General features: G+C 39.3%; 1 protein-coding gene across 1 annotated transcript in view; it reads left to right on the top strand.

Moving 5' to 3' along the window:
- Positions 1 to 25150, top strand: part of LOC139950161 (cytochrome P450 3A24-like) — a 28841-nt gene extending 3691 nt beyond the window's left edge. The window contains exons 3-14 of the mRNA XM_071948783.1: positions 617 to 669; positions 2506 to 2602; positions 3632 to 3748; positions 4158 to 4246; positions 5167 to 5312; positions 8515 to 8642; positions 10129 to 10275; positions 11511 to 11731; positions 13384 to 13521; positions 14355 to 14454; positions 15164 to 15226; positions 16798 to 25150. Coding sequence (XP_071804884.1) covers positions 617 to 669; positions 2506 to 2602; positions 3632 to 3748; positions 4158 to 4246; positions 5167 to 5312; positions 8515 to 8642; positions 10129 to 10275; positions 11511 to 11731; positions 13384 to 13521; positions 14355 to 14454; positions 15164 to 15226; positions 16798 to 16875 — 1377 coding nt within the window. The 3' untranslated portion in view covers positions 16876 to 25150. The remainder of the gene's footprint in view (positions 1 to 616; positions 670 to 2505; positions 2603 to 3631; positions 3749 to 4157; positions 4247 to 5166; positions 5313 to 8514; positions 8643 to 10128; positions 10276 to 11510; positions 11732 to 13383; positions 13522 to 14354; positions 14455 to 15163; positions 15227 to 16797) is intronic.
- Positions 25151 to 25166: the final 16 nt, after the last annotated feature.

Genomic DNA, 25166 nt, shown 5'->3' with positions numbered 1-25166 from the left:
CCAGAACTTTTTTACTTGAGTGAGAAATTACCTCAAAAACTAAGGGAGCCGTTTTTTTCACAATACAATGTTTTACAGCTCTCCATTGCTGGTTACCAAGTAAATTTGTATGCTAACAATTATTTTGTGTAATGCAATTAGTGTTCATTGCCTTTAAAGGCAGTGGACACTATTGGTAATTGACTAGCCTTCACAGTTGGTGTATCTCAACATATATGCATAAAATAACTAACCTGTGAAAATTTGAGCTCAACCGGTCATCGAAGTTGCGAGATAATAATGAAATAAAAAAACACCCTTGTCACACGAAGTTGTGTGTGTTAAGATGGTTGATTTCGAGACCTCAAGCTCTAAACTTGAGGTCTCGAAATCAAATTCGTGGAAAATTACTTCTTTCTCAAAAACCATGGCACTTCAGAGGGAGCCATTTCTCACATTGTTTTATACCATCAACCTCTCCCCATTACTCGTCACCAAGAAAAATTTTATGATAATAATTATTTTGATTAATTACCAATAGTGTCCACTGCCTTTAAAGTACACTTTCTAATAATAAAGGTATGAACAATAACAGACCATACGGGTGCACCTCACCATTTTTCACTTTTTGTTACAGGGACTAATCGGCTTCCATCAAACCTGTTTGGCCAAATACGGAAAGGTCGTTGGGTAAGGAGCTTTTAAAAGTATTTCTGATAAAAGTTACTTAATTTTATCTATAACAGCACATGGAGGGATGACCTGTATGTATACAGGGTTGTAGCTAGTTCAATTTTAGTGGTGGGATATAAATCAAACTTGGTCTTTGGATGTGCACTATTAGTTTGAGCGGATCAACAAAATTAAATCATGTTTAACTATGGGGCCGTTACAAGCTTCATTGGGCTTAATGCCAGATTTCCAGAGTTTTCCTGTATGGCAGATATGGGTCCATGCAATAAGTTTAGTTGGCATTTTTACTACACTGTTCTTTTTCTATGACATTTGATACTCACTTTGTCTCAGATGCACAGTGGACAATATTTTTGGGCAATAACAGGCCAGTATGGTGGTCTAGTGGAAGATATCTGCTCTGCAAAAGGTTGTGGGTTCGAATCCCCCCAGAGTGATTTGCCTGTGGATTTGGTTGTTAACACATTTAGGAAAGTATGAGTATATGGTGCTTAAAGGCAGTGGACACTATTGGTAATTACTCAAAATAATTTGTTAGCTCAAAAACTTACCTGGTAACAAGCAATGGGGGAAGGTTGGTAGTAAAAAACATTGTGAGAAACAGCTCCCTCTGAAGTAACCTAGTTTTCGAGAAAGAAGTAATTTTTCATGAATTTGATTTCGAAACCTCAGAGGTCTCGAAATCTAAAAGCAACTGAAAGCACACAATTTCGTGTGACAAGGGTGTTTTTTTCTTTCACTAATATCTCACAAATTTTCACAGGTTTGTATTTTGTGCATATGTTGAGATACACCAAGTGAGAAGACTGGTCTTTGACAATTACCAATAATGTCCATTGTCTTTAAAGGCAGTGGACATTATTGGTAATTGTCAAAGACTATCCTTCACTAGTTGGTGTATTTCAACAAATGCATAAAATAACGAACCTGTGAAAATTTGAGCTCAATTGGTCATCAAAGTTGCGAGATAATAATGAAAGAAAAATAACCCTTGTCACACGAAGTTGTGTGCTTTTTAGATGGCTGATTTCGAGACCTCAAGTTCTAAATCTGAGGTCTCAAAATCAAATGTGTGGAAAATTACTTCTTTCTCAAAAACTATGGCACTTCAGAGGGAGCCGTTTCTCACAATGTTTTATACCATCAACCTCTCCCCATTACTCGTCACCAAGTACATGTAATGGTGTCCACTGCCTTTAACACACAAAGGTGTATTCTTCCCGAAATAGTATGTGGAAAACCAAAATAACTACACAGATGTAATAATAACACTTTCCTAAATCCTGTTGGACAACAACATCCACAGGAATCACTTCAATAAGATTGTCACCCAGGACCTTTGGCAAACCAAAGCAGGTTTCTAACCACTAGACCACTGAGCTAACCTAATGGCTACATGCTAGTGGTAATTTGCATCCTATTTTAACAGCAGGTACCGCTGATGCGAATAAATACACAATTTTAAAGATATTAACTTGGTTGACATGGTTCACCCCTAAATCAAAACTTGTATTTGTATTATTTTTGGTTTTTCCCCTTACACTGATGTGTTTTAGCACTGTATACTCAGTACTTTCCCGAGTCCTGTGAAAAAATATCACAGGCATGTCACTCGGTTGGGATTCGAACCCACGACCCTTGCAATTCTAGAGCAGTGTCTTACCAACTAGACTACCGAAGTTGCCCGGTAGCTAGAGGCAGTTTGAATCCTATGTTTTGGCAGTGGGTACCGCAACAATTATAAGAGATGTTAAATTTGCATCGGGGAAAAAAGAATATTAGTTTTGGTTTTTACCCATACTTGTAGTTGTGTTATGAATTCGTTTTGTGTAGTATCTACTTTGGAAGAAATCCAACAATGATGGTGGCAGATGTCGATTTGGTGAGAAGAATTTGCATCAAGGATTTCTCCTCCTTTGTCAATCGAAAGGTAAATAATTTCAGTGTTAATTTCACTCATGTACAAATTTTCTCTGAGCACGTTTTGAACTTGCGACCTCCAGATGAATGTTCTTATAGGCTCTGCCAGAACTGAGCTACATGTATTAGCCCTATGTGGAGGTTGTTCTCTTTTTGTCCAAATCTTTGATCAGGGGTGCCAGTCAGAAGTCATTTAACATTGAACAATAATAATAATAATAATAATAATCAGATTTGTATAGTGCCATTCCATCTAGATCATGGCGCTCAGCAACAACAGGCAATGAAAAACAAATACAATTCAGTTGCGATCAATAAGAGTAACTGGGAACAGGTGGGTTTTTAAGTGGTTTTTGAATGACGAAACAGTGTCCAGTGTTCTGATGCGAGATTGTATACTGTTGTGGATCACATCCAAGTTTACGGTACAACCTTTAGTCAGTAATGGAAATGGAGATCAGTAAAAGAATGAAAAGGTGAAACAGCATCAAGCACACACCGGTCCCACTGGTTTGGTACTCAAAAGGGACAGGTAATTCCTCATGGCTTTGAAATGTGGTAAATTTGTACAGATATCTGGTTTGATGATACTACAGAAAACTAAACTACTAAACTATAACTATTAATTTGAAAAGCTCTTCCAAAGCTCTTCCAATCCGCCGGGGTATAGCTCAGTGGTAGAATATTCGGCTGCAGATCGAGAGGTCTCGGTTCAAATCCAGGTGCCCCCTATTCATTTTTGCCCTTCGGTTGGGACGTAAAGCCGTTGGTCCCATGTGAAACCCATGTAAAAGAACCCAGTACACTTATCGAAAAGAGAAGGGGTTTGCCCCAGTCTTTCTGGCTGTGGCTGCTGTTTGTGCCGTAGCACCTTGTAAACCTTTATAAGGTGCTACAAAAATTTGTCTCAGAGTTCATCACTGCAATAACCTATCTTTCTGAAAGTTTGTATATACTAAGCGCCTTGAGTACCTTGTTTGGTAGATCACATGCGCTATATAAGATATTGATATTATAACTGTTCATCCTTATACTTTAGCCATCTCCACTTGAGAACAAACCGTTCCATTTAGCATTGTCTGTACTGAGAGATGATCATTGGAAAGATGTCCGTGGTATTCTCAGCCCAACATTCAGTGGATCCAAAATGAAAGTGGTGAGTAAAGCTTTGTTCCAAACACCCATGGTAGGCCTATTTGGTAGACTGTGACTGTTCGTTCTGTGAACTGTGCTGCGAGCGTTCGGTCGGCTTTCTATACTTTTAAAACACCTAATTGTAGCGCAAGTACCCTCAAATATGCCGGGTGTCGCGTCCTGCGATCTTACAGACAAGTAAGCAGATTACAAGTCATGCAATTCAGAACTGAGAAGTCTCCTGAATAATCGGATAAATCTACTCTGTTGTAGGAGAATATATAGCAAGACAGTTCTCTCAAGAACAAACTCTACCTGGCAAGAAGGTACACACATGGTGTTACCGCAAACCAAATATATATACTGCAAACCAAATATATATTAATGTTAACTGATTATTAAGTCTGCTTTCTTGATTTGAATTGAACCAGATGGCTCCCCAGATCAATAACTGCTTGGATGCGATGGTAAGAAAGGTCAACAAGCACCATGAGGAGGGCAAAAGCATCCAGTGCAAAGAGTAAGTGTTTCTCAACCTTCAGCTCCCCCCCCCCCTGAACCCATCACTGTCCTTACACCACAAAGAGCTAAAGATTTATCTTATTTAACAATGTTAATTGCTGAGAGTGTGTCAAATACAAATCACTATAGCTCATCAACAAAACATGCACTTTTAAAAAGAGTTTGAGTACTTTTTCACATAAAACCCCAATTTCAACAGATTTACGTTCAACTTTCATGGTTTGAGGATGATTGTAGAAAGCTTTCCCTAAAGAGTAACTTGCCGAGGTGCTTTAGTTTTTTTCGAAATGAGTAAAACAATGCCAGAAAGAGACACAACTTATTTAATCATGCAACTTTCCTGAAAATATTGCTCTGTGATTTTTCACAAAATTTGAAGACTAATGAAGCTAAGATTGCAACAGGTTATATTACATACATGTTCATTTACAGTGAGTATAGGAATCCATGTCATTGCCATACATTTGATCTACATGTACAAAAAGCACCAAAACCCTTACATATAATCATTTACAAAGTAATGATTAATAATAATATTTTGAGTTTATTTAGCGCTTTTTCACTCCCGGACGAGTGTCTCAAAGCGCTTCAAATTATTACCCGTGGTCACTGGGCCTTTATTCACTCCTTAAACCATCTCAGCTCCCTGGGGAGTATACAGCCTGGTGCTAAATCAATCGGCTAAATCAATCACAAGAACCACCTCTGCCCTCGCAGGTACCCATTTACCCCTGGGTGGAGAGGGTGGAGAGAAGCAATAATAGTTAAGTGTCTTGCTCAGGGACACAAGTGTCACTACCGGGATTCGAACCCACACACTGCTACACAGAATCACCAGAGCTTGAATTCGGTGCTCTAACCGCTCGGCCACGACTCCCTATAATTATCCTTTTAAACTGGATGCTTGTTTTGATGCAGTATCTATGGAGGATTTTTGATTGACGGCATCGGGTGTTGCGCCTTTGGACTCGACATAAACTCCCAAGAGAATGATGATGACACATTTCTCCAAAATGCCAAAGAAATGTTCAAAGTTAAATTCAATTTCGCAATTCTGGTAGTTAGTAAGTAATATCAGAGTTTCTTAATGTCTTTATCTTAGATAGGAATCTATATTCAGACATGTGAAACCTTAAAGGAACACGCTGCAGCCTTGAATCAGTCGAGTTGGTCTTTGAAAAGCGTTTGAAGCGGTTTGAAATGCAAATGGTTAGATAGAAAATTTAAAAGTAGAATATAATGATCCACACAAACATGCCTCGGAATTGCATGTTTTTGCCTTTTTCTGTCGCGAAAAAACACGGTCTGCCTTTTTGTGGAGTAAAAATGTTGACTCCATAAAATGGACGACAATGTTAGTTCGCGACGTAAAAAGAATACTTGTGTGGATAATTATAATCTCATCATCATCATGTCGAGCGCCATCTAGAAGCTCGAGCCTGCCCAGTGATTTTTCTCCAGATGTTCCGGTCCAGCATGCAGGAGCGAAGTTCCTCAGCGCTGGTCAAGCCGGTTTCTCGTTTTAGTGTGTCAACAAAGGAGAGACATTTTCTCCCACGCGAGGCCTTGCCTTGGGTGGGCTCCCATAGGATGGTTGGGCAAGCGGCAAGCTCCGAGTGGCGGACACAGTGCCCAGCGAGCTTGAGTCGGCGTTCACGGGTCTTCTCTGTGGCCTTTGGCCAGCCAGCATACAGGTTGGAGTTTCTCATGTGGTCCTGCCAGGGGATGTTTAGGGCCATACGCAGCATCCTGGTGTAGCAACCATCCAGAGACTTCTCCATACTGGTGGTGAGGGTCCAGGTCTCAGCTCCGTATAGAAGCACCGACTCCACTGTTGCGACAAATAGTGATCTTTTCAACCGGGCACTCAGCGTTGATGACCACACCTTTTTTCATGCTGTGAAGCACGGATCACGCCTGTCCTTTTCGTATCTTCAGGTCTTTTTCACTGGAGTTGATCCAGGATCCAAGGTATTTGAAGTCAGATTCAAAACGAAGAGTTGTGCCGTCCCTCGTGTGGACAGGAGGGTCACTGATGTTGTAAGCTATCACCTTGGTCTTTTTTGTGTTCAGCTGTAGGCCAATTTTCAGGCACTCCTCCTCAACTGACAGTAACAGGTCCTGGGCTTGCTCAATCGTGTTTGACACCAATGCGATATCATTCGCAAAATCCAGGTCAGTGACTGTCACAGGAGGCACACGTCGGCTCTTGCGGGGAACTAAGGTGAAACCCAGCTCTTCTTATCTACCGCCAATTGCCTTTCTCAGGGCATGGTCAAGGACAATGATGAAGAGGAAGGGGGCCAAGGTGTCACCCTGGAGTACCCCAGCTCGGATGTCGAAGAAATCGGTGACCCCATCTGGTGAAGTGACCTTTGCTCTGGTGTTTGCGTATGTTGACCCGATCACTTCAACTAGCCTGTTTGGGATCCCATAGGCAGTGAGGATGCTCATCATCTTGTCCCGGTGGATTGTGTCAAACGCCTTACGGAAGTCGATAAAGGTGATGACTGCAGGAAGATGTTTGTGTCTGACTCCTTCAACGATTCTCCTCAGCGCGATGATGTGCCCCACCGTTGACCTCTCTTGCCGGAACCCATTCTGCTCTGCCCTTAGGAGCGGGTCTAGCACTGGCCGTATCCCGTTAAGTAACATGCGGTTAAAGGTTTTGGAGACAGAAGAGGTGAGACTTATTCCTCGGTAGTTGTCCGTGCAAGTGAGGTCACTAGACTTTGGAACCGGGATGATATTGATTGTGCTCCACTGATCTGGTGCTTCTCCCTTCTCATATGCACAGTTGATGAAATCAACGTAATGTCGTTGATGGGGACATGCTTTAGGACTTCTGGGACAACACCATCCTCCCCGCAGGCTTTTCCACTCTTGAGACTGCTCAGTGCTTTGGCATACTCTTCCTGGCTGAAGGGACTATCCTCTATGTCAAGATCAATGAACACTTGTTCTACCTCCTCCTGAGCTTCAAGCACTGCTGGCGCGTCTCCAAGTAGGTTTTTGAAGTGACGATACCATGCGTCTACCCGTTGCTCATCTGTGTCTCCCTTGATCTGAGGGGGCTTGGATGCCTTTTTACCAGTGATCTCGTTGATCAGTTTCCAGCTCAATGCATGTTTTTGTTTAACGTGAGCCTGTTCCACTTCACTGATTTTCTGGAATAGTACCTCCTCCTCTGTAAGGTCGTAGGTTTCAGCTAAAGCCTTTTTCTTGCTAGCACATTGTTCTTGTTTGTTGCAGCTGTAATCTGCTACTAGTGAATTATCGGCTACTTGCATCTCCTCTCTTGCTATGACGACACGAGGATCCCTTGAGGCTTTTGCCCTCTTTTTCACCTTAGGAACCTTGTCCATGCAGATCTCTGCAGCCTCTTTATTTGCTTCAATGAATTTGCCGTAGCGGCAGGTTGCAGATTCTTCATCCTCAGTCAGTACCTGGAACTGATTGTGGACTTCAATGGCGTACCTCTCCTGTAGATTACTGTCGGAGTTTCCCCCAATCATACTGAACCCTTCCAGTGGCTGCCTTACGTGGAGATCTAAGACTAAGGCGCACCTTTGTCACCACAACTCTATGGTCTGAACCAACTGTAGAGAAAGTATTGTGGGCACAAGAGTCAAGTACGCTGTTCCTCCATTTACGTCTGGTAAGGATGAAGTCAATCTGGGCCTTTGAACCTGTTGGAGACAACCATGTCCAGAGCCTTCCCTTACGCTTTTCAAACTGGGTGTTATTGGCGAGAAGAGGGTAGTCCTCAATCAGCTCTATCAGAAGCTTATCATTGTCATTGGCAACTTGATGGTAGGTGAAAGGAGCATCCCCCAGTCCCAGACGGGCATTGAAGTCACCAAGGATGGCAAGAAAGTGATGCTGAAAGTGATGCTGAGGGACAGCCTCAACTGCTTGTCTCAGAGCATTATTAATTATAATCTACGTTAATAATATCTTTCTTAAACCATATGCATTTCATAACAAACGGTTTCAAGTGCTTTTCAACGACCAACTTGTCCGATCTAAGGCACAGGTTGCTTTCGGGTTGACATAAATGTATGGTTTTTTTTTTTTACTCTTAAACCCTACTTTGGAGACAGCATGAACCAATTAAGCTCTAACTTGTGAATTGACCAATGGGTGTTTTTCATAACGGCAGATACATACATGTACATGATGCACCCTTCATTCAAATCTTGAACAGTGTATCTTCGTTGTTTAAACAAACATTAAAGTTCTAATTTATTTGTTTTTCCTCTCTAGTCTTTGCGTCTTTCCTAACGCCCATTCTGAACTACTTCAACATAAGCAGCTTCAGTCGTAAAGCAATGGACTACTTTGAGAACTTAATAGATCAGGCTATAGAGCTACGCAAAACTGGAAACAAGAAGGTAAAGGGTGGGAGTACAGAATCAGGGCCCTTTCTTAAACCCCGGCTTGGGCTCCGTCTTCGGCTTTGGCTTCGCGTGCTGGCTATGCACTGGAGATGCTGAGAGTATGACCCGGTTTTCAGGCTTGTACATTCATTTTGGAGCAGCATGTATTTTGCATGCGTTGGTGGTTCAAACATCAGAAGGCCCCAAACGCAGGAAGTCCTCTCTAAGTGGAATTTTGGAAAAAGTATTTTCTTGATTGGTTTAAGTTTCCAGACTTAAATCGGTTATCGGATTTCATGACTCATGGGGGAGTGATATATATTTTCCCCAACAATAAACGGAGTAAATACATATTTTGGGTGATTTTTTATTATCTTTATGGGGAGGAAAAATTTGTGTCTTATTTCAAAAGAATGTCTCAAGACTATGGGACTGGTAAAAAATGGCTCATGACTTGGACTGGGACCAAATGAATCATGACTTGGACTGGGCTAAAATTACTCGGGACGTGGACTGGGCCAATTGACTTTGGACTTGGACCAGGCCCAAATGACTCGGGGACTTGTACTGAGCATGATTCATGACAATGACTGGGACCAAATGACTCATGACTTGGAATGGGTCCAAATAACTCATGAATTGGACTGGGACCAAAATTACTCATGACTTGGACAGGGACCAAGTGACTCATAACTTGGACTGGGCCCAAATGACTCATGACTTAGACTGGGCCCGTGACTCATGACTTTGACTGGTACCAAATGACTCGTGACTTGGACTGGGCCCAAATGACTCATGACTTAGACTGGGCCCGTGACTCATGACTTTGACTGGTACCAAATGACTCATGACTTGGACAGGGACCAAGTGACTCATGACTTGGACTGGGCCCGTGACTCATGACTTTGACTGGTACCAAATGACTCGTGACTTGGACAGGGACCAAGTGACTCATGACTTGGACTGGGCCCAAATGACTCATGACTTAGACTGGGCCCGTGACTCATGACTTTGACTGGTACCAAATGACTCGTGACTTGGACTGGGCCCAAATGACTCATGACTTTGACTGGCATAACTGGGCCCATGTGACTCATGACTTGGACTGGGCCCAAATGACCCAGGGACTTGGACTGGGCCCATGACTCATTACTTTTACTGGGACCAAGTGAGTCATGACTTGGACTGGGCCAAAATTACTCAATACTTTATCTGCTGCTGTGCAATTGGACATGGTTATTGTGAAATGCGCTATGTAAGAATTTGTTATTACTATTATTATTAAATTTCTTGTATTTTTTATATGAATAAAGCAATTCACTTCAATTCAATTCAAAGACTTGGACTAGGCCAAAATGACTCAGGACTTGAACTGGGACCAAATGACTCAGTAATACATAGATGTTTGAACTAAACTTTAAGAATAAGATCATACCAGCTTGGATTACATTCATGGATGACTTTCTGATGTTTCACCCTGGTCGTATAACCCTTCCATCAGAGTGTGGACTTCCTGCAGCTCATGCTGGATGCTGAGGAATTATCTGAGGCTGATAAAGCTCAGTCTACTGAAGAGGAAAAACAGGAGCATGCGCATCGTGAGACAGCAGGAAAAAGGGCCCTGACACCAGATGAGATCAAGTCTCAGGTAATGTTTACACTTGTCTTAAAGACACTGGACACTATTGGTAATTGTCAAAGACCAGTCTCCTCACTGCATCTCAATATATGCACAAAATAACAAACTTGCGAAAATTTGAAGTTAATTGGTCGTCAAAGTTGCGAGATAATAATGGACGAAAAATCACCCTTGTCACACGAAGTTGTGTGCTTATGCTTGATTGCGGGACCTCAAAATCTAATTCTGAGGTCTTGAAATCAAATTCATGGAAAATTACTTCAGAGGGAGCCTTTTCTCACAATGTTATATACTATCAACAGCTCTCTATTGCTTGTTACCAAGTAAGCTTTTATGCTAACAATTATTTTAAGTAATTACCAATAGTGTCCGCTGCCTTTAATCTTGGACCATTGGATGAAAAGTCTTTGTCTCAGGTAATGTTTACACTTGTCTTAAAGACACTGGACACTATTGGTAATTGTCAAAGACCAGTCTCCTCACTGTATCTCAATATATGCACAAAATAACAAACTTGTGAAAATTTGAAGTTAATTGGTCGTCAAAGTTGCGAGATAATAATGGACGAAAAAACACCCTTGTCACACGAAGTTGTGTGCTTACTTATGCTTGATTGCGGGACCTCAAAATCTAATTCTGAGGTCTTGAAATCAAATTCATGGAAAATTACTTCAGAGGGAGCCTTTTCTCACAATGTTATATACTATCAACAGCTCTCTATTGCTTGTTACCAAGTAAGCTTTTATGCTAACAATTATTTTAAGTAATTACCAATAGTGTCCGCTGCCTTTAATCTTGGACCATTGGATGAAAAGTCTTTAAAGGGACACGTTGTCTTGGATCGGGCGAGTTGGTCTATGAAAAGCTTTTGAAAACCGTTTGTTATGAAACGCATGTAGTTAGAAGATGTTTTAAAACAAGGATAGAATATTCCAAACAAATATGCCTAGGAACTGCATGGTTTTTCTTTTACATCGAGAACTAACACTGCATGCCATTTATTAGAGTCGAGTATTGACTCCACAAATTAGCGGACCGTGTTAGCTCTCAAAGTAATAGGAAGTACTTGGTAGTTTGGCTGGTAACCTTATTCTGGTAAGCGTAATTTGGTTATGCTCAGCTACTTTTTGTGCTCAAGCAGCTGTATGAAAATGGGACCTGATCTTGAACTTGATGCTCTAAACCATTTAAACTACCATTCGGCCATGACACCTTTTAATTGTTGTTACAATTATCCCGTGTAGGGTATGCTATTCTTCTTAGCTGGTTTTGAGACATCCAGCACAGCACTTAGTCTTGCCTCTTACCTCTTGGCGACCAACTCTGAAGTCCAAGACAGGTTGATTGCTGAGATTGATGAGATTGCTCCAAGAGCTGAAGACCTGACCTACGAGGTCATCACCGAGTTGACTTACCTAGACTGGGTCGTTTGTGAGACTCTGCGTGTCTATCCCCCTACCGTAGTGTAAGTCCTGTAGTATACAAATATTGACTGCTTCGAGTGCTATGGTTAAAACTATGACTCCCGAGGTGATCCCCGTAGCGTTCTGTTTTCCCGAGGCGAAGCCGAGGGAAAATAGAACGCTCCGGGGATCACCGAGGGAGTCATAGTTTTTAACCATTGCACGAGTAAAAGCAGTCAATATTTGTTTTATAACACCCCAAACATTTCTAAATACTGTACTATTATTATTAAGTTACAGACCTGAATGCTACAATCCACGGACGACGCGAATACAGATTGCAAACACTTTTGCTGAATGTGTTGCATGTCGTGTCGTGCAATCCGAAATGGTTACAGACTATTAATTTAGCATCCTCGTACACGCAACGGACGTCTGGGTACTGCACGCCGTGTGCGAGTCTGTCGGACTAGCGCACGGCGCCATGTGCTAGTCTTCGGACTAGCGCATGGCAAACCGTTGTGTAGCAAAACTAAGACATGTCATGTGATGCGCTCTAAACCAATGAGCAGGCAGAATCTTTGCAAGGGTTGTTATAATAGCCCTTAGTTTCTTTGATATTTAAATAAGCGAGTTATTTCTTTGGAGCATCACCAAGTAAGTATGTGATCAACTATGACTGTAGGGCTACACTAAATAGGCTGGCTGAACCTTTTATCTTTCTCTCAGTTTACATCTAGCAGCCAGCAGCACCATAGCTGTACTTTTAAGGTTTTATGAGTATTCCAGCAAGTTAAAGATGCTGTGTCAGATTTTTGGCCGATTTGACCCAAACATTTTTATTTGAAATTCAATAGGTATTTTGATGGGGGTCGAGAAAGTTACAAGCTTTCATTTGAGCCATGGCTCGAAAAAGTCCGCCAATTATTAGTAGCAGTGAAATAAAGTGCTCAAAACTAGTTTTTGTCGGGATCCCGACAATATATCACGTGACCAATTCTTATGTGTTTTATAACAAACATTTAAAATTTTTGTCATGGTTCCTGACCATTAAAAGTAAAAGTTAAACTTTTTTTCGTCAGAGCGGGTGATACTCTTTGAAATACCATTCACTCAAAAAATCTATTTTTTAATGTTTGGGGCCAAAAGTCTGACATAGCATAGGTTCCCGACCGTCGGGATCACGTCGTACAAGTTGAAATTGTTCTACTCTTGCGACTGTTATTTTTTTTCGAGCGGCGACTGTTTCAGATTGTCTTAAAATCATCGCAGTTAGGCTCAGGTCGCAGTGTGATCCTGAAAAGTTAGTTGCCGACTTTTTTTTTTTTTTGACGCAAGGTTGACCTGAGGCCAGCTTTACTCTAGTTAGCATGGAACATGCTGTTGAGACCAGTGAAGAAACCATGATCTTGTGTGGCTGGTTCCAAATGGTCGACCACAGTATAGTCAACCTATGATTGACCAGCCTGGGTTCGAGTCAAAATAGTCAACCTTTAGTTAACCATGATGCACTCTGGAACTTGCTCATAGGAGTTGGAGCTCATTGAGCGATAAATTCCAAACTGGACATAAGTTTTATTTATCAAATTATGACATTTCAGATAGAAATATTTATGTTTTCTTCTATTACTGTCATTAGACCATGTAAGTTTGATGTAAATCTGTGATCTTTAGACGAGTTAATTTCTGACCAATTCTCTTCCTTTAATTACAGTTCTGCTCGTGAGGCAGGTGAAGATGTTAAATATGATGGCTTCACAATTCCGAAGGGAACTGATGTTTTCTTTTCCATCTGGTTAATCCATAACGATCCTGAGATCTGGGAAGAGCCAGAAAAATTCAACCCTGACAGGTAAGCTTCTATCATTTGCTAACTGTGTATTTTGTGGCTCGTCATGGCATTATAAGAGCACCGACAAGCTCTGGTGTATCTGATCAGCAGAGTGCGGGAACGAGTCCCAGCTGTGACACCTGTGTCCTCAAGCAAGACACTCAACCATGTTGCTTCGTCTTTCGGATGGGGCGAAAGCCAAGTAAAAGAACCCAGTGCACTTTTCGAAAAGAAAAGGGGTTCACCCTGGTTTGATTGGCTGCATATTGTAAACCATTACATGGTGCTATTTTAAAGGAGTAGATCTCTTTTGTAAATCAAACGTAGTCCCTCATTTTGCAGAAAAATACTGAATTTTAAAGCGCCCAAAGCGTCACTGATGATTGCTGGGTATGGGCACTATTAAAAATGTATTATTAATTTTAAGTTGATAAGGCTACATTAGTTGATAAATGATAGCAATCCATGTTGTGTTATTGCTTAAAATAATGGGATTTCAACCCACTAGACTTGTTCTTTCAGGCATATTCATAGTTATTCACAATACATCTGAAGACATGATCAAAGTCTACACTGCATCAAAATTTCATGATCCATTGCTATGCTCATTTTGATTCTCAGGGAGTCTAGCGCCACCACTTTTTCACTCATTTTTACAAAAAGGGATATTTCAATGAGGTAAACAAAATTAGATGCTATATTATTTCACAGCGAATGAAAAAGTCGTGGTGCCTTTATGAAAACTTTTCCCTTCTAGGCGCTCTGTACATGAGTCACTTGTTTTGTCTAGCCTTGTACAAGTATTTTTTTTTTCTCAGCTGGCTCGTGAATCATTGTTTGTATTTCAATTTCAGGTTTTCTCCTGAGAATCGTGAGAATCGCCACCCATGTGCTTGGTTGCCATTTGGTGTGGGGCCACGTAACTGTGTTGCGATGAGGTTTGCTCTGCTGCAGGTAAGATATTGTAAAGTACCGCATTGGGTCCTTAAAGCCAAACGCAGGCAGAACAACAAAAATGAACCCAAATTCCATTCTATATGAAACACACTGATTTATTCAAGGTGCGTTCGATTAGCTTCCCCTGGTCAACCCAGTCTGCCCCCGGTACATTCGAAAAGCTTTGACGTCATTCCAGGGGGCTCAACCAAGTCAGCCCCCAGTGCCCTGCTTGTTGAACCCAACTGGCATCCTTACAGTGCACCAAGCATAATTAACCTATATTAATTTTGGTTTTTACCCATACACCGATGTGTGTTGCACTGTATACATGGTATACTCAGTACTTTCCCCGAGTCCTGTGAAAAATATCACAGGCATGTTACTTGGTGTATGGGTAAAATCCAAAGTTAATATTCTTTATCCCTGATGCAAATTTAACATCTATTATATCGTTGCGGCATATTAGCTCAAGCTCAGTCTCACCCAAACTTTAGTTCGTTACACTATACACAAAGAGCAAAGACTGAGTAGGTAGAATTTGTTCTTCAAGGTGGCACTTGTTTCATTCATTTCTTGGGTATTGTTGTTGACAAATCAGAAATAAATGGGAATTTTTCTTACAACAAAAGCATTATCTATTGCAACAATAAATTAAACTTTATTGTGATATACCATCGTCATCATTTTTATGTCTTGCTGTGAATTTCTTTCTTTGTATTTCTAGGTGAAGATGGGTTTGGTGCGCATGTTGCAGAATTTCCGCCTTGAGACATGTTCTGAAACTGAGGTATGAAAAAAATCATTGCTTTGATTAGTGATGAATATCTGGGCCAAATTACATAAAGCGGAAAAATACTACTAAGCAAGTTTCTATGGCTATGCTAAGCACAAAAAATGTGTGGGCACCAATCACACCTTTAGTGATTGTCAAAGGCCAGTATTCTCACATATGCATAAAATAACAAATTTGTGATCATTTGGACTCAATTGTTCATTGAATATGCAGAGAATAATGAAAAAAAAACAACCTTGTTGCACAAATTTGTCAAATTTGTGTGCTTTCAGATGCCTAAAAAGGGTTGCAGACCTGAAGTCTTTTTTTATTTGAATGAGAAATTACCTCTTTCTCAAAAACTACATTAATTCAGAAGGAGCAGTTTCTCCAAATGTTTTACACAATCAATAGCTGTTTTTTTAGCCAACAATTATTATGAGTAACTACCAACAGGTGAGGTCCTTTATCACACGGCCGAAACCCTGCGAAAGACGATCAAGACCGTGAAGGTTTAAAGGGAGGGTACACGTTTGGTAAATGTCAAAGACCAGTCTTCTCACTTGGTGGATCCCATCATAACCATAAAATAACAAGCCTGTGAAAATTTGGGCTCATTTGGTCATCGAAGTTGCGACAAAATGATGAGAGAAAGAACACCCTCATTGGACAAATTTGTGTGCTTATATAGGAACTTTATTATTTTAGTGAGAAATTACCTCTTTCACAAAAACTACATTACTTCAGAGGGAGCCGTTTCCCAGAATGCTTTATATTATCAACAGCTCTCCACGGCTTGTTACCAAGTCAGTTTTTAAGTTAATATTTGTTTTGAGTAATTACCAAACGTGTACCTTCCCTTAAAAAGAACATTCAAGACCTCGTACAGCTCTTTTATTCCTTACATCTACATCTACGCTGGTACTCAGCAAAGTCCACTTCTGGATGTGAAAGCTGAGGTGAAGACTAGGTGTGCATGAAAAAGGTGGAATGTTGTTCTTAGAAAATAAGTGCAAGTAAAAACAACACTAGTATACACATATTGACTGGCAATGAGGTAACTAGTATACGTCTATTCCCACGAGGGACTTTGAGTGACCAGAGGAGCGACCTATTTCCCAAGGCCGAAGGCCAAGGGAAATAGGCCCCTCTTCTGGTCACTCACAGGCCCGAGGGGGAATAGACGTATACTAGTTACCGAATTATGCCAGTCACAATGTGTGTTATAACACAGCTCGGTCTTTAATGTCAAATAAGAACAGAAAAAGGATTTTGTAGTTGTTGTTCACGGTTCAAGTCAAGAGAGGGCGCTGTTACCGTTGGCACAATATTCAAAGACTATTGCCCGCTGTGGTACTATTCCTGCAAAACACTCACGCGCGATCACTAGCCTATATTAGTTCATCCCACGTGACCATGTTTTCAGCCAACCAGAATACAGAACAAGCAAGAGGTGTGTTATAATTGAAACTAATGGGTGTAGATGTGTCACCTGAAGACAGTCACCGATAGAGCAGTGATGACGTCTTGTTATTAGCTGTCGCCCACTTGATGTAAACATTTATACTCTTTTTTCCTTGCTGCAGATTCCTCCTGTACTTGGCAAGTTTGGATTCCTGTCTCCTCCTAATGGTGTGAAGTTGACTGCAGTCCCACGCACTTAAAGACAAGAACCATGCACCAGACTATTGTGGCTCCTATATTTTGATTTAAATCATTAGTTTACATATCCATTGGAGCACACATTTTATTACAAATTGATGTTTTAACTCTACGAGCAGCTGAAAATAACCGTGTAATGCGCAGGGTGTGATGGTCTATCCAATATGGTTTGATATCACACTGTTGTTGATATGCATCGACCAATCAGAATTTAGGACTCAAGTTTGCATGAAGATAGTATATAAATATTGGCTGCTTCAAGTGCTATGGTTAAAACTACAACTCCCGAGGTGATCTCTGGATTGTCTATCTTCGCAGCCAAGGGAAAATGGAACAAATTATTAGTCTATCCAATTTGTATACAAATGCTAAGTTTCCTTTGAATGAAATTTGAGATTTACAAATGATCGCAGCTATTAATGGCAGTGGACACTATTGGTAATAACTCAAAATAATTATTAGCATAAATCCTTTCTTGGTGACAAGTAATGGGGAGAGGTTGATGGTATAAAACATTGTGATAAATGGCACCTTCTGAAGTGGCATAGTTTTCGAGAAAGAAGTAATTTTCCACGAATTCGATTTCGAGACCTCAGATTTAGATCTTCAGGTCTCGAAATCAAAACAATCTGAACGCACACACGTCCATGTGACAAGGGTGTCTTTTTCTTTCATTTATATCTTGCAAGTTCGATGACCGATTGGGCTTAAATTTTCACAGGTTCTTTATTTTATGCATATGTTGAGATACACCAACTGTGAAGGCTAGTCTTAATTACCAATAGTGTCCACTGCCTTAAAAATAAGCAGTAATGATTTCGCTTTAAGCTGATCTAGTACAGCTGGACAATGCAACTTATCTGAATTTCCTTAATTCACGTTTTCTCAACAACAGTTATTTTTTTTATATCACAGGATAATTATACTTAAATTTGTGTTTTCTATGAAGCCTTTAAATTAATGTAATCATACTTTTATTGTGAATATCAAAGGATTAGCCGGGCCTGAGAACTTGTAGTTTAAAAACTATTTTTAATGAATATATGAATTTGGTAAACTGTTTATGAAAATGTTTACAACCTTTGCAGATTAAATGCTTATTAACTTAGGCTGATAATACAGTGTACTCATACCATGGAGCTATAAAAAGGAGCTCCATGCTCATACCATGTGACTATTTGATGGTCCATTACTTGCAGTGTTAATTTATGCACATTTGCATGCAGATGCCATTTATAAATAGTTAAAAAGAAAAACACAAGTTAAGCTAGTATAATCAAACTCGTCGAAAGAATGGCATTTATAAATAGTTAAAAAATTTAATAGTTAACTATTTGGGAAGCGTGCTTGAATGTCCCAACTACTGGATCAAAAAGATGAATGATCGTATTTGGAAATTTTTTTGGAGTGGGAAAATGGAGAAACTCAAGAGAAATGCCATCATAGGTCCCCCAGAATTGGGGGGAATGGGCCTTTTGGATATTGAGAGTAAATTAATGAGTCTTAAGCTTCAATGGTTAGTTCGGTACCCATCCTCTGAAGGTAAATGGAAAATGTATTTTGATTACTGGTTGAAATGTGCCGGAGCAGACGATCATTTAGAATGGTACATATTTGCTAACATTCGTAAGAATCTTCAAATCACCCCGTTTTACCATGAACTTATCGTTGCTTTTAAGTACACAGGAGGGAAGCTATTATGCAATTTTACCAGCATTTGGGAAGCCATGGAAGTTCCACTGTGGAATAATGTCAAGGTTACTAGGGATGAATCACTTTTAAAGAGCCCTCTTCTAAAATCTGTGGGTTGTTTTAATGTGGGTGATGTTGTCAGACACGGAGAACTATTTTCCTTTCAAGATATTGCCAGAGCATGTCAAATTAAACATATTAATGCTGGTAGAATTTTGAAGAGAATTGAAAAACACATAGATTATACGTTAATCAATGAGAAAAGAGAAGGACCGGCGGTGCACACAAGTAACTGGCTTGCCATTTGTGATCATCAAAGCAAAACTGTTCCTATTTGTGAAACTAATGTGAAGTCTAATTATATGAACTGCATAATGTGTAAATTTGTTTCTCCCAAGGTGCAAGTTAAATGGAAACACATTTTTCACCTAGGACAAGACTTACCTTGGGCTTCAGTTTGGATGAATAATTGGAAAAATGGGTTAATGGATCCGGATGACAAACAGTTTATGTACAAACTTAGACATAGAATTCTACCAACTAAAGACGTTTTGCTGAAAATAGGTGTCGTTAAAGAACTAACATGCCCGCTTTGTAACGTTAACAATGAAACTCACGAACATATCTTTATTTATTGTACCCACACGTGGGAGGCTTGGATCTTTGTGGAAAGACTGCTCAGAAAATTACTGGTAACAAACACTATTACTTGAATGACTCTAATAGAATTCTTGGTTATAATTTAGAACCAGTTCAGGCTATTGTCGTAGCTAAACTGCTCAGACTGATCTGGAATATAAGATGCAAAAAGGTGTTCAACAGTTATTCCAGACCAGCAGAAATTGACATAATCATTCAGTTAAAAAAATCATTGAAATACTTTCTCCGTATGGAAAAGACCAGATTGAGCCCAGAATCTTTTGAAACTATTTACACTAGAAATAATGCGGTGTTTCACTGTTAATGATGATGTCAATTTCAATTACTAATTGCTTTTCTCACCAAAGGCCGTCACCGTGTTCCTTTTTATGACCTTTTTGTTTATTTATTTTTGTTTTATTAACCTTGATTGTCTAAAATAATTTCTACCCATTGTTTTTCTCGATCACCGTGATTAGGTCACGCTAAAATGTATATATAAATATTTATGTCTCTTGTTCTTGTTTGTATGTTATCAATTTTAATTTCTATGTATTACAACCTGTAGCTCATTTAATCTGTTATATAATAGCAGTATGTATTGGAGCTTGTTGTATTGATGTGTGCTATTGCTGATAATTGCTGTTGAATAAACGGAGTAGTATAACTCCACATCAAGAGAAAAAAAAGAAAAAAAACAAACACTAGTTAAGCTAGTTTAGTCAAACTCGTCGAAAGAATGAATTCCATCATTACCACAATATTTTAAAGTTCAATAAGTTAAATCAGGTGAAAGCAAATTATGTTTTATCCCATAACTTTTATCGGTGAAAGTTGTGTATCGGTACATATTGTAGCAACCTTTTGCAACACCACCCACATGGCAGTGCACTTGCGCAGAATAAAAATGGTGGAGGCTTTTTTGGTGATTGGTAAATGTATGAAGGGCAGAGCTTAATGGAGTTATCAATTTCAATTCAGCAGGTTTTTTTCTCATTAGTTTTAAACAACTTTTATGCCCTATACAATTATTGCTTTTGTTTATCAAATTCTTTGAAAGATCACAGGTTGTTGTTACAGTAGCGTAGACCTTATGTATACTTTATGATGATAAATTTGTAACAAAACAAATCACAAACTACATAAACGTAAATTCCTGGCTTTATTTAGAGAACATTAAGAATGTCCCCCCCCCCCCTCCCCAGTGGGTGGATGGGTAAAAATACCATAATAAATCGAACGTTATGGTATACAAGCCCCACTCTCTATTGACGTCTCCAGGTATCATTCAACATTATAGTGCTGGCCAAGGGTGTATTTACTGGTAACCTCTCCCCTCAAATATTCATTCATTTTAACTATTGTATTTTTAAGGTAGATGTCTCCTAGATGTATTTGTAATATTCATTCATTTTAACTATTGTATTTTGCAGGTAGTTGTCTCTTAGATGTTTTTTTTTAATATTCATTCATTAGGTGTTCGGGCCAACAGCCCGGAACACCTCTTATTTTAATTGTATTTTGCAGATAGCTGTCTCTTAGATGTATTTTTAACATCCATTCATCTTAATTTTATTTTTAAGGTAGATGTCTCTTAGATGTATTTGTAATACTCATTCATTTTAATTATTGTATTTTGCAGGTGTCTCTTAGATGCATTTTTATCATCCATTCATTTTAATTGTATTTTGCAGGTAGTTGTCTCTAAGATGTATTTGTATCATTCATTCATTTTAACTATTGTATTTTGCAGGTAGTTGTCTCTTAGATGCATTTTTAAAACTTTGTTTCTAGTACTTGTAGGCCTACTTAAACAGGCTTAGAGTTTTTTGTTTTTAGTTTTGACATACTTGTTTCTCATATTTTGTCTTTCTTTTGGTCTTTTATGTGTCTCCAAAAAATCTTTTTACAGTCAAGAAAAATTAAATAATTTATTTAAAATTATCTTCCTTTTTGCGTAGTTTCTCCTGATGTGCACAGTCCACACGTTGACCACAGCTACTGCAAACAAGCAGATGATATCGCTCCACCTAAGCTGCATGAGAATTCACACGAAAGCAAGGCTCTTCGCAGAGAGAGGGTACGGACCACCAGGCTGAAAAAGAAAGTGCAGCATCTTCAGACAGTGATAAGCAACATGACGTCTGGTGCACAAACCGTCAAGCAGGTCATCAATAGAGCAACCAAGTACCTGAATGAGCCAGTGTTGTCATTCTTTGCATCACAGCTCCGAAATTCATCTAGACGCACTAAGGCTAGGGGTAGGCGATGGTCATATACTGATAAAGTCATTGCATTGTCTCTCTATCACCAAGGTCCTCGTGCCTATCAACATAGCTCTAGAATATTTACCTTGCCTTCAGTTTCATCTCTTCGAAAGTGGCTACAGAGTATAGAAGTCCATCCTGGCTTCAATGAAAACATCTTTGAGGTTATGAAGCACAAAGTCTCCTCGATGAAAGAGCGAGACAAATACTGTGTAGTCACTTTCGATGAGATGAGCATCCGTGCTGGTCTAACATATGATATAAGCAATGACAGGGTTGAAGGTTTTGAGGATTTTGGTGAAGTTGGCAGAACCAACAATGTAGCTAATCATGCACTAGTTTTCCTTGTTAGGGGCATGCTTTCCCATTGGAAGCAACCTGTTGGATACTTCCTTTCAAAGGATGCTTCATCAGCTGGCACACAGGCTAAACTGTTGAAGTCTTGTTTGGCCAAATTGAAGGAAATTGGTTTGTACCCAAAGTTAGTTGTTTGTGATCAAGGATCAAACAACGTCAAAACCTTCAGACTGTTGGGCGTTTCAACAGAGAAGCCATTTTTCATGTCAGATGGTGAGAAGGTATTTTGCATGTATGACCCACCTCACCTTCTAAAAAACACACGATCGAACATGTTAAAGTATGAAGTAAGATTTGATGCTACAGATGGGAAACAAAAACGTGCTAAATGGTCCTATCTTCAACAGTTCTTTGAATACGATTCCGCCCTACCAATTCGTATGGCTCCAAAGTTGACAAGGGGGCATTTTGAGTTAACTAGCTTCAGTAAAATGAGGGTGAAAACAGCAGCCCAAGTTCAGAGTCACACTGTTGCTGCAGGCATCTACACTTACACATCAGTGGGGAAAATGCCTGCTGAAGCTGCTTACACAGCAGAGTTTGTACAAAGGATTGATAAGCTCTTTGATTCTTTCAACTGCAGAAGTTTTTAAGGAGAAGAAGAAAATTCAAAGACCCCTCTCTAAGAATTCTGAGCACCTTCAATTTTACAATGAGTGCATTCCATGGCTCAAGAGTATTCATTATGTAGGGTCTAGAAACATACTGTGCATTGGGCATAGCCTGTGTGACTCAACTGTGGGAAGAAATGAAATCCAAAAGTGAAGTAAAATTTCTTCTCACAGGAAGGTTCAACCAGGATGTTGTGGAAAATACCTTTTCCACAATCAGGCGTAAGGGTGGTTTTAGGGACAACCCTTCAGCCTCTGAGTTCAGATACGCTTTGAGAATGGTCATGGTGGCTGAACTCATCAAGCCAGCCCTTGGTGCCAATTGTGCACCTGACTCCGATTCACATCTGTTGAGTTTGAAATGCTTAAGTAGTTCAAAGAAAACTAGAACAAAGGGTAAATCAACCAACGTGTCTTGCAACTTTCAGTATGTACCTGTAACTCAAAGTGCCCTGAACATATTTGAGCAGAATACCATTTCTTACATTGCTGGGTACCTATGTAGGAAAGTTATGACAAGGCACGAAATTCAATCTCCTTGCGATACTTGTAGAGCAGCACTTCTGTCTCCTGACACATATCTGACTGAATCATCCCAACTGTTCATTCATAACAAGGCATATAACACAACACAATCTGACTTCGGTGCACTAAAGCTCCCCACAACTTCTTTTGTTCACTTCTGTGCTCTGTGCGAACGAATATTCAGAGCCGAGTTTGATAGACAAGGCATGACTCAAAACAAGATCAGTAGTGTCATAAAGAATGCCATTTGCAAGCGAAGTGAGTACACAGAGCTTGGGGTGTGTTCTGAAGGTATGCGAGCTCGGATAGTGGCAATCTTTGTAAGTATGCGCATCCAATATGCACTCAAATTCAAAAACAGAGAGCTCAAAGATATGTCTCTAAAGAGAAAAGACAGGAAAGCACAAAAAGTAATGCACAAGTAAAGGCAACGAACACCAAGGTTGAAACTTACAACAACATACTATAAATTCTTAGTTTACCGGTGAAACATGATAATAATTTTGTAACTGATACTAACTACAGGTTCTGTAAAAAATCGTCTCAAGTAAAATTATTTGTTTGATTGAGCTTGTAAAATGCAGTGCAGTGTCAAGGAGAAAGTTTCATTTGAAAGGTCAAATTCAATGCTGTTTTCATTGAATATTATTTAAATAAATTCTGCGATCAAGCAAACTGAGTCATTTGTCGAGCGCCAACCCAGGTAGACTTTTTTTTTTTTTTTTTTTTTTTTTTTTTATCCATTTGAAAAGAGCATAAAATCTTTGCTTTATAAAGACGCTGGACACTATTGGTAATTGTCAAAGACCAGTCTTCTCACTTGCTGTATCTCAACATATACATAACAAACCTGTGAAAATTTGAGCTCAATTGGTCGTCGAAGTTGCGAGATAATAATGAAAGTAAAAACAACCCTGTCACACGAAGTAGTGTGCTTTCAGATGCAAGTTGATTTCAAGACCTCATCTAATTCTGAGGTCTCGAAATCAAATTTGTGGAAAATTACTTTTTTCTCGAAAACTACTCCACTTCAGAGGGAGCCGTTTCTCACAGTGTTTTACACTATCAACCTCTCCCCATTACGCGTTACCAAGTAAAGTTTTATGCTATAAATATTTTGAGTAATTACCAATAGTGTCCACTAAAAGCCATGGATGTTGATACCACCTTGTTCAAAAGTTGTGAGTATAAACACCATGACCGGCACGACGAGCAGATTTTTTTATAAACCAGAACTAATATTCATAAATACCCCAGACTTTTTCTTTACTCCTATTGGTGGATAGCGCAGCACGTCGGGGTGTTTAAACAGTTGATAATGAGCAGTGTTTATAACCGGCTCGCTTCCATGTGTCAGGTGCGCAAGATTATCCCGCAGAATGCAATTCATAGCTACTAGTAACAGTGCATAATCTATTTCTAAGCGCGTGTGCATAATCTATTTCTATGGATAATGATAAAGAGTATGTTGTTGCAGATTGTTTACAAGAATAAAGTTGTTGAGGATTGTTCATTAAGGATTAAATTATTGAGGATTGTTCATTAAGGATTAAATTGTTGAGGATTGTTCATTAAGGATTAAATTGTTGAGGATTGTTCATTAAGGATTAAATTGTTGAGGATTGTTCATTAAGGATTAAATTGTTGAGGATTGTTCATTAAGGATTAAATTGTTGAGGATTGTTCATTAAGGATTAAATTGTTGAGGATTATTCATTAAGGATTAAATTGTTGAGGATTGTTCATTAAGGATTAAATTGTTGAGGATTGTTCATTAAGGATTCAATTGTTGAGGATTGTTCATTAAGGATTAAGTTGTTGAGGATTGTTCATTAAGGATTAAATTGTTGAGGATTGTTCATTAAGGATTAAATTGTTGAGGATTGTTCATTAAGGATTAAATTGTTAAGGATTGTTCATTAAGGATTAAATTGTTGAGGATTGTTCATTAAGGATTAAATTGTTGAGGATTGTTCATTAAGGATTAAATTGTTGAGGATTGTTCATTAAGGATTAAATTGTTGAGGATTGTTCATTAAGGATTAAATTGTTGAGGATTGTTCATTAAGGATTCAATGGTTGAGGATTGTTAAAAATAAACTGTTGCGGATTGTTAGATTGGATACAAAATTGTTGCGGATTGATAAAAGATAAATTTTAAGACTTTATTAATTTGTCTAACCAGGTGATAATTTATTTTAA

Source organism: Asterias amurensis, chromosome 17 (assembly GCF_032118995.1).
Source record: "Asterias amurensis chromosome 17, ASM3211899v1".
Taxonomy (NCBI): domain Eukaryota; kingdom Metazoa; phylum Echinodermata; class Asteroidea; order Forcipulatida; family Asteriidae; genus Asterias; species Asterias amurensis.
The sequence above is the reverse complement of the archived record's forward strand: the minus strand, read 5'-3'. Positions and strand labels throughout refer to the sequence as shown.